The 14,848-nt window shown below is 39.8% G+C and overlaps 1 protein-coding gene and 1 pseudogene across 4 annotated transcripts in view; one reads left to right on the top strand and one right to left on the bottom strand.

Annotated features, from left to right (window-relative positions):
- Window positions 1–14,848, top strand: part of PLPPR5 (phospholipid phosphatase related 5) — a 135,950-nt gene that overhangs the window by 35,064 nt on the left and 86,038 nt on the right. For all 4 annotated transcript variants that reach the window (XM_061411107.1, XM_061411109.1, XM_061411111.1 and 1 more), the window contains exon 2: window positions 8,508–8,640. In XM_061411107.1, the coding sequence (XP_061267091.1) occupies window positions 8,508–8,640 (133 nt within the window). The remainder of the gene's footprint in view (window positions 1–8,507; window positions 8,641–14,848) is intronic.
- On the bottom strand, window positions 10,712–13,372 carry LOC133245038 (tigger transposable element-derived protein 1-like; annotated as a pseudogene).

Here is a 14,848-nt window from a genome sequence, read left to right on the forward strand (position 1 = left end):
TAGTCACTTAGTCATGTCTGACGACCCCATGGACCATAACCCACCAGGCATCTCTGTCTATGAGATATGGGATTCTCCCAGCGAGAATACTGGGGTGGGTAGACATTCCCTTCTCCAGGGGATCTTCCTGGCCCAGGAAGATCGAACCCAGGTCTCCCGCACTGCAGGCAGATTCTTTACCATCTGAGCCACCAGGGAAGCCAAGTATTATTTTTTTAGTTCAATTTATTCTCCTCTCTCTGAACCTCAGTTTTACTGGGAAACTGTTCCAAGAAGTTAGCAACTGTCTTACTTAGCAAGTATGAAATCCATATATACATGGGAGAAACCTGTTTCTCTATATCATGATACAAAGTTAATAAGATAGTACCAAAGTAGCTTTTTACCTCCTAGTGTAGCCTAGAACTCTCCTTGGCTAGATGGGAAATGAGCTCACTCTCTATATATGTGTCTTTATAATAATCAAGAATGCATGATGTGTTTGATAGGAACATATACCCTCCTACATTTTAAAATTTAACTGTGTGCCATTACTAGACTTTTATAAATTCAAGTTGCTTTTCAGGTATTATTTGACATATATCTGAAGTGTGTGAGACTCATGCCAAGTACCGTGACACTGATTGCATGATTTCTGCTGGTGCAGTACATCTGAAATTTTTTCTTGTACTAATCTCAAGCTGATGAAGCATGGGTATGTTTGAGTGGCCAGTTGAAAGGGAGAGGAATTTCTCGTTGGATTTTTAAAAAATGAAAATATGAAGCTGTTTGGAGTTTGACTATGATGTCATAAGAAAAAACTTGGTTCAGTTTGTCATTAAGAAATACGTCTCCCAGAGGGTCAGCCTTTGGGAGTTGAGGTATGAGGGCAGCATGTGCTCATAATAGAGATATTTATACTTAGTGATTTATGATTCACAGCTGCATTTTTGTAGCTTGCTATTCATCAGCCAGCTGGGGAACAGGGTAGAAGATAAAAACAGAACTGGATACCAGATCTATTGTCAAAGATGGGATGGAGACATGAATGGGTCATTTAGGAAGTAGGGGTGGGTGTATAGGTACAGCTTGATAAACAAGATAGGGTTCACGGAGCTTCACGGTGTCAACACGGAGTTCAATAAAGTGTGACAGATGGCTCAGTTGGAGGATGATGGATCATAGTAGTAGGACATAGTACTTAGAACATAGTACTCCCTTTTGGTTGCTCAGTGGACTTAGGACTTCCATTTTCAGGGTGGGAGAGATTCAGGAGCACAACTGTTTCCTCCAGGGAGGTGGACTGTCCGGTTGTGGTGGGGAGGGGACTGTGACTCACGGAACAGCACTTGCTCACACGCAGCCCTGTGAGGTAGTGACAGCCCTTCAGTATCAGCTCCCCAGCCCTTGGTGGGCATCTTACCACATTCTGGATATATTGTCCTAGATCTTGAGTGAACTTCCACGGACATTGCTTCAGGGTTTCCTGTAGAACTGGGGGAGCAGGGCCTTCGCCTCTCTTGGCAGAGGAGGGCTGGTGGTGGGATGAGGTTAGTGAGGCCATATGAGGGGAGCTGGAAAACAGATGCAAGAAATGAACTGAGGGTTTCCTGCTGTGTTCTTCCTGTGCCAGCCTACACCTCCCTCTACCGTTAGAGTCTTTTTTTCCTTTTTCTGTTATTTCCCAGTGAATCAGAATCTTTGCTGAGGTGGGGGAGGAATGTCCCCTGTGAGCTGCTGGCCCTCAGGAAATCAGTTGATTTTCCCCACCAGGGCCTCCGATGTCCTTCCCAGTGTCCCACTCCTTTCTCACTCTCTGGAGCCAGCTGCAGCCTGTGGCAGACAGAAGGAGGTTCCGTGCTGGGTTAGCACTGTTCATCCCCTCAGCTATCTCTGGAAACAGCTTTCAGTTACAAGTTCACAGAGAAAGGGAATTTTATCAAGGAAAACGGCAAAGGATGGAGTGACACAGCTTTCGCATCTCCGTCTCTTGCTTCTGTGTCTTTGTCCTGTCATGCTTCCTGTCTCCCACTCCCAGGAGAGAAAACAGCCAATAAGGATCTTTCACCAAGAGCTTCTTTGGGAATCTAATGAAAATGGCAGGCGGTGACTTCCGATTAAGAACTTTTCTTGCTAATGGTGGTGAAATGACCAAACCACCAGGTCCTCAGTTACATATAAGGATCAAAAGCATGCAGTAGAAATACGAAGAAATTTCTCTGAAAACAGAACCTCAAAAAAATAATAATAATGGCAGAGTTAGAAAGGATGGTGTGAAGCTCTTTTGGTCTTTGTTGGAAGACTGGAATGTGCGTCAAAAGGATCAGGAAAGTCTTTCTATACTCAGTTCTCTTATACCTGGAGACCCCAGGAGCTGTGAAGGTGCTTTGTTCCCCAACAAGTTTCCCTTAAAACTGTAGAGATACACTGGAACTCCTGGGTGTGTCTTGAGTCTTGAGGAGTGTCAGAGTGGAGCAGGGAGGTGATCTGGCTTAACCTGGAAAAATTAGAGGAAAGGCTTACACAGTCCTAGATAGAGACTGTGGTCAAAATAGCTCTGATCTTGGATTCAAATTTTGGCTGTGCCAGGAATAGACATGATTAACGTCTTTATTTCTCTCTGGATCGGTGTCCTTATCTCTAAGGGAAGACTGAGCTAAATTTCATTCATTCTAGCAGCCATTCATATTCATTGCCAGTCACTGTGCTTTAATATGAAAGTATAAAGAAAACATTATACAATCCTTGTCTCAGAGAACCTCTCAATTAAGTGGAGGAGACAGATGTTGCTGATACTTATAAAAGCATGTGTAAAGTACCATAATAAATGTACAAAGTGCTATTGGAATGCAGAGAGGGAGGGATGGCTTGTCCCAGGAATAGAGCTGCAGTAGAGTAGGCAATATGTAAATCATGTCTTAAGAACAGAACTGCCTACCATTGCCCAAGTATAAAAGCCAGAATATATGGGAATGCCTGGTATGTTTGAGAATGAAAAAGTTTAGCTGTGACTATAACACTGCATATCTGGAGGTTTGTAAGAGAAGCTGAAAAAGATGGGTTTAGGTTCATCTGTAAATAGTCTATTACAACAGCTCCTGTCATTCCATTGCCTATGAAGACACACTGGAAATTGTAAATAGAGGACCTGGATTGCACACAATTTGAGCAGAGAATATGAAAGCACAGAAGCTGAATTCTGATGATGCTTTAATGCAGGAAAAAAATGATGAGGGACTGAATTTTTAAATAGGGATAATGATAGAAGTGTATATATTTGAAATACAATCAAAATATAAGAGCACTGGTGGTGGGGGTGGAATGGTTTAGTCATTATCACGTTCGACTCTTGTGACCCCATGGATGGTGGCCCACTGGGCTTCTCTGTCTGTGGGATTTCCCAGGCAAGAATAATGGAGAGGGTTACCGTTCCTCCTCCAGGAGATCTCCCGACCCAGGGATCAAACCAGGGTCTTCTGTATTGCAGGCAGTCTCCTCCATTGCAGGGGGATTCTTTACTGGACTGAGCCACCAGGGAAGCTGATAGAATTTAACAGTTGATAGAGGCAAAGGAAGGAAATGAAGGTTTTAGTGTTGAGGTAAAGGTGAGAATTTCAGCCTGTGTGTCCAAGGTGGCAGGAGGTTTAGGGTGGGAGGCAGGAATTTCATTTCGGATGGGAAGGCTTGGAGCACTTCAACATGCCAATCTGAGCATGCAGAGATTTTGCTATGTAATAAGTGGTTTTGCTTTGTAATAAGTGGAGATTTGCATCTGGAGCCCAAGGGAGAAAGAAATATTTAGTAGCAGGGGTTGGTAAAGCCTTAGGAGAAATGAAGTCCTCTAGAGTGGGCTTCTGACAGGCTAAGAGAAAAAGAATCAAAATAAAAATCAAGGAACATAGAATTTAGAATTTAGGTCTGCAATTCACTGCCCAGAGCCTCTACCTCCAAGGCAGACTTAATCCACCTTAACCTATGTTCAGGTCAAGTTGAGAGCTACTGGGAGAAATGCTATCTCCTTTCCTGTTCCAATACTGCCTTCTCTGTAGGGCTTGCATCAGAATTCTCTCCATCTGTCTAATAATTATTCTTCCTTGTAGTGTAGTAAGGATCACCCCTTATCTTTCTTGCATGTCATGTTAATTTAGGTTCTCCTAGGGGAAAAAAGTGAAAGTGTTAGTTTCTCAGTTGTGTCTGACTCTTTGTGACCCCATCGACTATAGCCTACCAGGCTTTTCTGTCCATGGAATTCTCCAGGCAAAACTACTGGAGTGGGTTTCTGTTTCCTTCTCCAGGGGATTTTCTTGACCCAGGGACTGAACCCGAGTCTCCTGCATTGCAGGCAGATTCTTTACCATCTGAGGCACCGGTTCTCCTAGAAGCAGGTACCAAATGTGACTAAATATATAAGAGATTTATCAAGGGAAACATTTGTAAAAGACAAAAGTTGGAGGGTGGTAAGCCAGAGAAGGCAGGAGAACATTCAGATTATGATGAAGGTCTGACTCATGTGAAGGAGAGAGGGAAGGAAGAAAGATAGGGTAGGAGGTATCTCAGAGTACTGCATAGTTCCAAGAAAACTTTGACCAGAATTGTGGGGAGTCTTTATGTCACATCTTGGAGGAATAGACTCACCTGAATTCCCCCACCATGCTTAGCCATTTCTAGGAGAGCCCACAAGCAGTGCTCAGTCACATGCATGCTTAGTCACTTCAGTTGTGTCCAACTCTTTGCAACTCTATGGACTATACTCTGCCAGGCTCCTCTGTCCATTAGATTCTCCAGACAAGAATACTGCAGTGGCCATCCTCCAGGGATCTTCCCGACCCAGGGATCAAACCTGCATCTCCTGCAAGCCTCTTGCATTGCAGGCTGATTTTTTTACCCACTGAACCATCTGGGAAACCTGTGACTCAGTAATTAATCCAAAGGAGTGACAACTGGAACCATCAGACCAAAACCCTCCCAGAGCAGAGATGCTAGTGGTGCACATTTCATGGCCACTATAGATGCCTTCAGTGAGTCAGTGACGCTTCCTAAATGTTCTACTGGCACTTATTATCCACACCAGTCAAAACTCAGCATGTCCAGCATTCCACCATAGTTTCATTTTGTGTCCACCCAACTGGATTATAAACCCTTCTTTAAAGATCAGTGCCGTGTCCTTAACTCCGAGGCATCTAGGTATTCATCATAATAAGAATTGTGTTATTTTCTTTACTTGAATTTATCTGAGAGTTGTAGCAGTGGGAGTTTTGACTTAGGAAGTTGAGATGGGGGAAGTTACGAATATGATTTGGTTGAGGAGTCCCATAGATATCACAGTGAGGGAGGGAGGATTAGAGCATGGAAGGTAGACATACCCGCTAAAGAAAAGCAGACACTAGGGCCTAGGCACATGCATTTGGTTAGGTAAAGTCCAGGTATGCAAGCAAAACACAGTATCCAGAGAACATGATGGAAATGCTAGTCTAGGCAAGAGCTAGCAGGGAGGAGGTCCAGCAAGGTATCATGGATGGGAGTTTGAAGTAGACATCACTGCGACTCTTTGAAAACTAACCTTTATACCCACAAGGCAGTTTTCATACACCATATCACACCTTCTTTACCTTGATTAATTGGACCAGAAGAGACACCTGTCTCAAGCTGAACCTTTCAGAAATTTTTACTCCGGGTTCAGTAAATCTAATTAGTTGAATTTTGCTTGAACTGAGCTGACATGTTCAACACAGAGTTCTTGGAGCCTGCTAGGGCACTCATATACACTAAGAAGCAGGAGACGCAGATTGCAGAAAGACAAGAATGAGTCAGACATTCAGAGAATTGAGGTGAGAGCATAACTCCAGAAAATAAGAATGAGACTGAGAGAATGGTTGCCTGGACTCCTGAGACATTTCCAACCCTGGACCCAATCCTGTGCATTACAACACTAGGTTCTGAGATAACCTGCCAACCTTAGATTAAATTCCCTATTTTTCTTAATCCAGTTTGATTGGGATTCTTTTAGTGGTTCAGGTGGTGAAAAATCTGCCTGCAATGCAGAAGACCTGGGTTCAATCCCTGGTTTAGGAAGATCCCCTGGAGAAGGGCATGGCAACCACTCTGGTATTCTTGCCTGGGAAATCTCATGGACAAAGGAGCCTGGTGGGATATACAGTTGACAGAGTCACAAAGAGTCCGACACTACTGAAAAACTAACCCACACACACTTTTAGTGGTAGCCAAATAATATTGACCTTGACAGTTTGTCAGGTATGCTCAAGACATAAACAGAAAACTCAGAAAAGTGCAATGTGCAGAGATACAGACAAGCAAGAGGTTATCATTAGGAAAACTCGGAAGAGTAGCCTGAACAAGGCAGCTTTTAGTCTGGTAACTGGAAATGGGTAAGCAAGTCAGAAACTAAGCACACAGAACCTGGTTACAGGAACTAGGATATAGGGTAGAGCCTTCACTGCAGAAACAAGGCAGAAAATGTTGGTTATTAGGAATAAAGTAAAAGAGGCAGATGAAGACCTCTGATCTAGTGAGGATGAATTAATTCATACACTCAGAATTCTTGGGTGTCTGCTACAGTCTAGGGACTGTAATGTGTTAACAGACTGAGCTCAGGGTTCAGTGTACTGTGGGATGGAGCCAACCTGTCAGTGGAGACACCATGATACCTGCCCTGGAGAAGAGGAGGCTCAGAGGGCAGAATCAGGGCACCAGTCAGCTGATTATGTGGAGTGGATGATAGAATGTTAGAATTTGAAACATTCTGGACAAAAGCAGAGATATTACTTTGCCAACAAAGGTCCATCTAGTCAAGGCTATGGTTTTTCCCTTGGTCATGTATGGATGTGAGAGTTGGACTGTCAAGAAAGCTGAGCGCTGAAGAATTGATGGTTTTGAACTGTGGTGTTGGAGAAGACTCTTGAGAGTCCCTTGGACTGCAAGGAGATCCAACCAGTCCATTCTGAAGGAGATCAGTCCTGGGTGTTCTTTGGAAGGAATGATGCTGAAGCTGAAACTCCAATACTTTGGGCACCTCATGTGAAGAGTTGACTCATTGGAAAAGACCCTGATGCTGTGAGGGATTGGGGGCAGGAGGAGAAGGGACGACAGAGGATGAGATGACTGGATGGCATCACCGACTCAATGGACATGAGTTTGAGTGAACTCCGGGAGTTGGTGATGGACAGGGAGGCCTGGTGTGCTGTGATTCATGGGGTCGCAAAGAGTCAGACACGACTGAGAGACTGAACTGAACTGAATTAGGCAAAACAGACTTGGAAAAAGTTGAAATTGAAAACTCAGTAACTTTCAAGGAGAAGCTGAGAGGAAGATAGGCCATAAAAAAGTAATTCAGAACAGGAGATAAGATGTCAGACACTCAGCTTGTCTATTTGTCAGTGTTTCCTAGGGCCCTGGTGGCAGCTGACGAACCTGTAAAAAATACCTCTTGTTCCTTTTTAGGCTAAATGAACTGTTTTGTCACAAACCTTCTCTACTTTGCCAAAGTTAAAAACTTCAGGAGGATTTGGAAAGCTTTAGACTCTAGCCTTTCCTAATTCAGTTGTGCCTCACCAGACAGACAAGACTAGATTCCTTTAAATTAATTCAGCTCAACATCTTCTGGTTAAACCTTGAACTCTCACATACTTGTAAGAAGAAATATAGTAGAAGAAAAGGAGACAGAAGGAAGGATAAAAACTCAGAGATACCTCATGATCTGTTGCATACAGCTATTGGGATACATATTGGGATAAAATTAAGTCAAACACTTGATCTCCTGTGATCTCTTTGTCTACCTCCCACTTTGAATTTTGAATATCTTGTAATCATAGATATTGCTTTTCACAAAGACCCCAAAATCACTTCTCTAGTGGGTGTCAGGGAGTCCCTATATAGTCTTATATTTAACCTTGATAAGATGACCTAAAAAGTAACCTAAACAATGAAATTAGGAGATGTGCTATTGGCTCTGGTTTCTTTTCTCATAATCTTATTTCTAGTATGGTTGTTCATGGTATTAAATCGAGTCAAAAGATCGAGGACTGAGTCAGAAACTTCTGTCTGGCTTGTGATTGGCCTTATGGGGAGCAAATTGTTGAACCTCCTCAAGCTCTAATTTCCTCATCAATATTATTATGACACATGACACTTGCTCTAGTACCTTGCTGGGTGATGTTTTTTAATTGGGGTATAGTTGCTTTATAATATTGTGTTAGTTTCTGTCATACAATGAAGTGAATCAGTTATATGTATACATATATCCTCTCCTTTTTGGACCTCCATCCCACCCCACCCCCTGTCCCATACCATTATTAATTTCATACATTTTTGAATTAAGAGAAATGTGGGTTTTATATATATGGGGGGGAGATTATAATAAAAAGGTTTGGTCAACCAAATATGGTTCAGCTTTATATTGAGATTGTTACCACTCAAAAGAACTCATTTTTATCCATTTTTTAAAAGTAGAAATATTCTGCATTTATGCTGGTTAAATTCTAATATTCTTTAATCTTTTATTTCCTTGCAAGATAATAGTTGGAGAAACTGCTGTGTTTTGCCTACAACTGGCCACAAGGGATTTTGAAAACCAGGAGAAAACTATTTTAACTGGAGACTGTTGCTATATAAATCCACTGGTGAGGAGAACTGTACGATTTCTTGGTATGTGTTCACTGAATTGTTTTTATTGTTTCTGAAATAATGTTTATGTATAAGCTAACCTTTAAAATGACCAGCATTTTAACTGTTTGAAAATATTAGGTTATATTTTCTTTGAAATGTGTCTATTTGGTTTTAAAATAAACACTTCATATTATTTTCTCTCCTGTTCTGCAAAACTCCACTTCATGGTGTCATTTCCACATTATTTTAAGGGAAAAAAAATCCCACCACACTTGGATATTTAATATTCTGAAAGAAATTAAAAATTATGTAAATAAAAGAAATGGTTTAGTGTTTGTTAAATTTCAGAAACAATGCTTAGGTAGAAATGATGATCTAAGTTGATTACTGAATGTTGCAAAAGACAAAAAGAATAGCTGGACAAATAAATGCCATATTTGTTAATTATAATAAGTATCACTCCATGAACTACTTTTCAATTGTTGCTTTTTTTTTTGTAATACCAACAAAATTGTATTGGTGATTTTATTAAGGGACAAGATTTAATGATACTTTAAATCTCAGATTCTAGCACTAACACATATGAATATGAATTACTGAAAATCATCTCAATCCAATAGACATTTGGCCAAGGCAAGTTTTTAACTGAATAATTAAACTTAATATAGATTATTCTTTCCTGGCTTTATCAAATAATAAAAAATACAACTGTATATATTAAACAACATTTAGGATAAATTCTTATTAGTATTAAGATTAAGGATACTATAACCCTTCGATGTTTTTCTCATATTGATGGGATCAAAATGACAACTGTGGAGATACTGTGTTTCAGTTCAGTTCAGTTCAGTTCAGTCGCTCAGTCGTGTCCGCCCCTACGCGACCCCATGAATCACAGCACGCCAGGCCTCCCTGTCCATCACCAACTACCGGAGTTTACCCACACTCATGTCCATTGAGTCAGTGATGCCATCCAGCCATCTCATTCTCTGTCATCCCCTTCTCCTGCCCCCAATCCCTCCCAGCATCAAGGTCTTTTCCGATGAGTCAACTCTTCGCATGAGGTGGCCAAAGTACTGGAGTTTCAGCTTTAGCATCATTCCTTCCAAAGAAATCCCAGGGCTGATCTCCTTCAGAATGGACTGGTTGGATCTCCTTGCAGTCCGAGGGACTCTCAAGAGTCTTCTCCAACACCACAGTTCAAAAGCATCAATTCTTCGGCGCTCAGCTTTCTGCACAGTCCAACTCTCACATCCATACATGACCACTGGAAAAACCATAGCCTTGACTAGACGGACCTTTGTTGGCAAAGTAATGTCTCTGCTTTTTAATATGCTATCTAAGTTGGTCATAACTTTCCTTCCAAGGAGTAAGCGTCTTTTAATTTCATGGCTGCAATCACCATCTGCAGTGATTTTGGAGCCCCCAAAAAATAAAGTCTGACATTGTTTCCACTGTTTCCCCATCTATTTCCCATGAAGTGATGGGACCAGATGCCATGATCTTAGTTTTGTGAACACTGTGCTTAGATCACCTAATCTATATAAAAGCCCATTAAAGACTAATCAGATGTCATCATGACTTTAAAGCTCTCTGGAGATGAAAGGTCTTCATATCTAAGAGTGTTCTTTTTATTGCCATCCACTTATATATCCCCGTAGCTCTCATTTATACTGTTGAAAGGATAACTTTTACATAAAACTTAGAAATTATATTTGTCACATGCATCAATACTGTATTCTTGACTCATTTAATCTTTGCATGAGAATCGTTTAATAACAAAAAAAGCAATAATATACTCAGAACTGAAATGTTTTTGATGAAACTGAACCTTTCTAAATTCTGTTAAATTATATTATGCCTACTTAAGTAAAATTTTTTTTATTCATTTGCACCCATATTTCTAAAGAACATGCAGGCATACCTCCTAAGATATTTGAGCTCAGTTCTAGACCACTACAGTAAAGTGAATATCACAATCAAGTGAGTCACATGACTTTTTTGGTTTCCCAGTGCATATAGAAGTTATATTTATACTATATTTTAGTCTATTGAAAAAATACATACTTTAAGTAAAAATACTTTTAAAAATAAAAATGGCTAAAAAATGCTAATCATCATTGGAACCTTTAATGAGTTGTAATCTTTTTGCTGGTGGAGAGTCTTGCCTCAGCTGATCATATTGGTAGAATCTGAAGATTGGGGTGGCTGTGGTAATTTCTTAAAATAGGATAATAACAAAGTTAGCCATAGTGATTGACTCTTCCTTTCTCTAGTGATTTCTTTGTATCATGCAATGCTCCTTGATAGCATTTTACCCATGATAGAACTTATTTTGAAGTTATAGTCAGTTCTCTCAAGCCCTGCTGCTGCTTTATGTAGTATTTCAAATCCTTTGTTGTCATTTCAACAATCTCCACAGCATCTTCCCTAGGAGTAGATTCCAATCTCAAGAAACCACTTTCTTTGCTCATCTGTGAGAAGCAAATCCTCACCCATTCATGTTTTATCATGAGATTGCAGTGATTCTGTCAAATCTTCAGGCTCCACTTCTAATTCTTTTGTTATTTCCACCACATCTGCAGTTACTTCCTCCACTTAGTTCTTGAACCCCTCAAAATCATCCATGAGGGTTGAAGTCAATTTCTTTCAAACTCCTATTAATGTTAATTTTTTTTTAAATTTTATTTAATTTTTAAACTTTACATAATTGTATTAATTTTGCCAAATATCAAAATGAATCCACCACATGTATACATGTGTTCCCCATCCTGAACCCTCCTCCCTCCTCCCTCCCCATACCATCCCTCTGGGTCGTCCCAGTGCACTAGCCCCAGGTGTCCAGTATCGTGCATCGAACCTGGACTGGCATCTCGTTTCTTACATGATATTTTACATGTTTCAATGCCATTCTCCCAAATCTTCCCACCCTCTCCCTCTCCTACAGAGTCCATAAGACTGTTCTATACATCACTGTCTCTTTTGCTGTCTCGTTCACAGGGTTAATGTTAATATTTTAACCTCTGCCTATGAATCATGAATGTTCTTAATGGTATCTAGAATAGTGAGTCCTTTCCAGAAGATTTTAAATTCCCTTTGACCAGAACCATCAGTGGAATCCCTATCCATGGCAGCTACAAATTTATGAAATGTACTTCTTAAATAATAATGTTACTGAGACCAAGCTCGCTCTGCTCACTGTACAACACGCCAATTAACCAAGAAACCAGTGTTGAGGCAAGGAATAGGACTTTATTTGGAAAGCTGGCTGACCAAAAAGATGGCAGAGTAATATCTCAAAATGACCATCTTATTGGAGTCTGGGTGCCAACGTCTTTTATAGAACAGAGAGGGAAAGGAGGTGAGGAAGTAAAGTAAAAAGGTATTTATCTTGCAAAATAGGGGATATGTTAATTTCTTCTTCTGTGCAGCCATTTACAGGTGGACTGGGTCAGACTGTCTCTAATAAAGGCAGAGGGGTAGGATTCCTGGAGACAGATCATTATGTGTGATATATTTAAAAAAAAAAAAAAAACAATGAAAAGTGAAGATTAAAATCAAAGAAACAGATCCAACATGGAATCAGAATTGGCTCTTCCCTGCAACAGTAAGACTTGAAAATCAAAGTCCTCCTTGATCCATGACCTGCAGAATGAATGTTGTGTTGGCGGGCATGAAAACAACATTAATCTCATTGTACATCGCCATCATCAGAGCTCTTGGGTGACCAGGTGCATTGTTAGTGAGCAGTAATAACTTGAATATTTTTTCTAAGCAGCGGGTTTTAACAATGGGCCTAAAATATTTAGTAAACCATGTTACTAAATAGATAATCTGTTATCCAAACTTCATGGTTCCATTTATAGAGCACAGGCAGAGTATATTTAGCATAACTCTTTAGGGCCCTAGACTTTTCAGAGTAGTAGGTGAGCATTGGTTTCACCTTAAATTCACCAGCTGCATTAGCTCCAAAGAAGAGAGTCAACCTGTCTTTTGAAGCTGTAAAGCCGGGCATTTTCTTCTTTCTAGATCTGAAAGTGCTTGGTGGCATCTTCTTCCAATAGAAGGCTGTTTTATCTACATTGAAAATCTGTACTTTAATGTAGATACTTTCATTAATGATCTTGGCTAGGTCATCTGAATAACACTGCAGCTTCTGTATCAGCACTTGATGCTTCACCTTGTACTTTCCTGCCATGGAGATGACTTCTTTCCTTAAACCTCATGAATCATCCTCTGCTAGCTTTGATTCACACTTTTTTTCTGCAACTTGCTCACCTCTTTCAGCTTCTGTAGAATTGCAGAGAGTTAGGACCTTGCTGTGGATTAGGCTTTGTCTTAATGGAGTACTGTGGTTGATTGGATCTGTCCAGACCACTACAACTTGCTTCAAATCAGCAGTAAGGCTGTTCCACTTTCTTATCATTTGTGTGTTCACTGGCGTAGCACTTTTAATTTCCTTAAAGAGCTTTTTCTTTGCATTCATGACTTGGCTAAATGTCACAAGAGACCTAGCCTTCAGCCTGTCTCAGCTTTCGACATGCCTTTCTCATGGAGCTTCATCCTTTCTAGCTTTTGATTAAGGGTGAGATGTGTGACTGTTCCTTTCACTTGTATATTTGGAGGCTATTGTAGGATTTTTAATTGGCATAGTTTCAATAATGTTGTGTCTTACAGAGTAGGGAGGCTGGAGGAGAGGGAGAGAAATATAGGGGAATGAGTAGTTGGTAAAGCAGTCAGAACACACACATTTATCAAGTTCGCTGCCTTATATGGGTACAGTATGTCTTGCACCCAAAGAACGACCATAGATTACCAATAACAAATAAATCATAATGAAAAACTTGAAATATTGGGAGAATTGCTAAAATGTGACAGAGACACGCAGAGTGAGCCAATGTTATTGGAAAAATAGCGCCAGTAGATTTGCTCAACACAGGGTTGCCACAAACCTCCCATTTGTAAAAAAAAAAACAAAGTATTATTCATGAAGTCCAATAAAGTGAAGTTCAATAAAACAAGCTCTGCCTGAATGGCATAAAGTATGCGTTTAAGCCTGTGCATGTTTCTTACTTATGTGATTTAAAAGATATTTAGAAGTACTTGATTTGTTTCTTGTTTCCTTGTTTATCATGATTTGGATGTTTCTAGTTTACTATAATAAAAGGGAAGCTTGTAAGAAAAGCATTACTATAGACTAGGACATCACTCTTTTTTAGTGACTTTATTCTGGAGGTCACACTCCAGTGTATCTGGAGGATACACTCATGGGATCTCACTTACATAAGTATCTTTGTAGACAACTTCAATATTGGACTTGGGCCTGATGCACTATTTTAATTCTGAAGCACATCTGGGAGCTTTATAAATATCAAGAGACATTTCCATATCCTTATCAAATATTCCTCTCTAGACAGGAAAACTTATTATACCTGATAAAAGAATGGTTTAGTTAAATAAAATGAGTACATCTTAGCCTAGATTTCAAGAGAAGAGAGATGAACGCTTGCCATTTAGGTTCCCATGCTAGGCCATGAGATTTGAAAGGTGAGGGTATATACAATGACATTTTATTGAGCTTCATTCTCTTCTTTTTCTCTGCCTCTGCCAAATTTCTGATTTTAATAACATTTACTTGTATGACTCATGGAATGCTGGTAAGATGGAAAGAAAGCTCTTCCTTGTAAATGTTTTCAATAAGGAACTAAGGTCTTTGTTTCATTGTGGTTTATATACACATGGAGCTTTGCTGTGTGCGGATTTGGGTGTTAGAACCTTTTATAATCTTATATAATACTTTGCAAATGAAAAGATAGTCATGTATCTAATCCTGGAAAAATATTTTTTCCTGCTGATTTGCAACACAACAGTCAATAATTATGTAAAGCCTTAGGAAACAAACAATCCAGAAATACATGACAAAGAAAAAAAGCATCTAATTATCATAATAGAATTATATGCCTTTTTAATGAACCAGCTGTTTGGGAAGTAGTATTTTGGTATAGTTTTAAAATGTCCTTGATGGATTTTATTATCAAAAATTATAAAAGAATGGATTTCTTTACATTAATACCACATCCTTGTAGATTATAGCTGGAAGTTTGACAATGATGCCAAAGAATCTGTTTTGCCTTTCTTACCTAAATAGAGAGATAAGTTTTGGCATTAGTGGCCAATTATATTGAATTTAGAAAACAGTTTTTGTTTTTGAGTAAATTGACATATTCCTTACGAAATGGGGGAAATT

Source organism: Bos javanicus, chromosome 3 (genome assembly GCF_032452875.1).
Source record: "Bos javanicus breed banteng chromosome 3, ARS-OSU_banteng_1.0, whole genome shotgun sequence".
Taxonomy (NCBI): domain Eukaryota; kingdom Metazoa; phylum Chordata; class Mammalia; order Artiodactyla; family Bovidae; genus Bos; species Bos javanicus.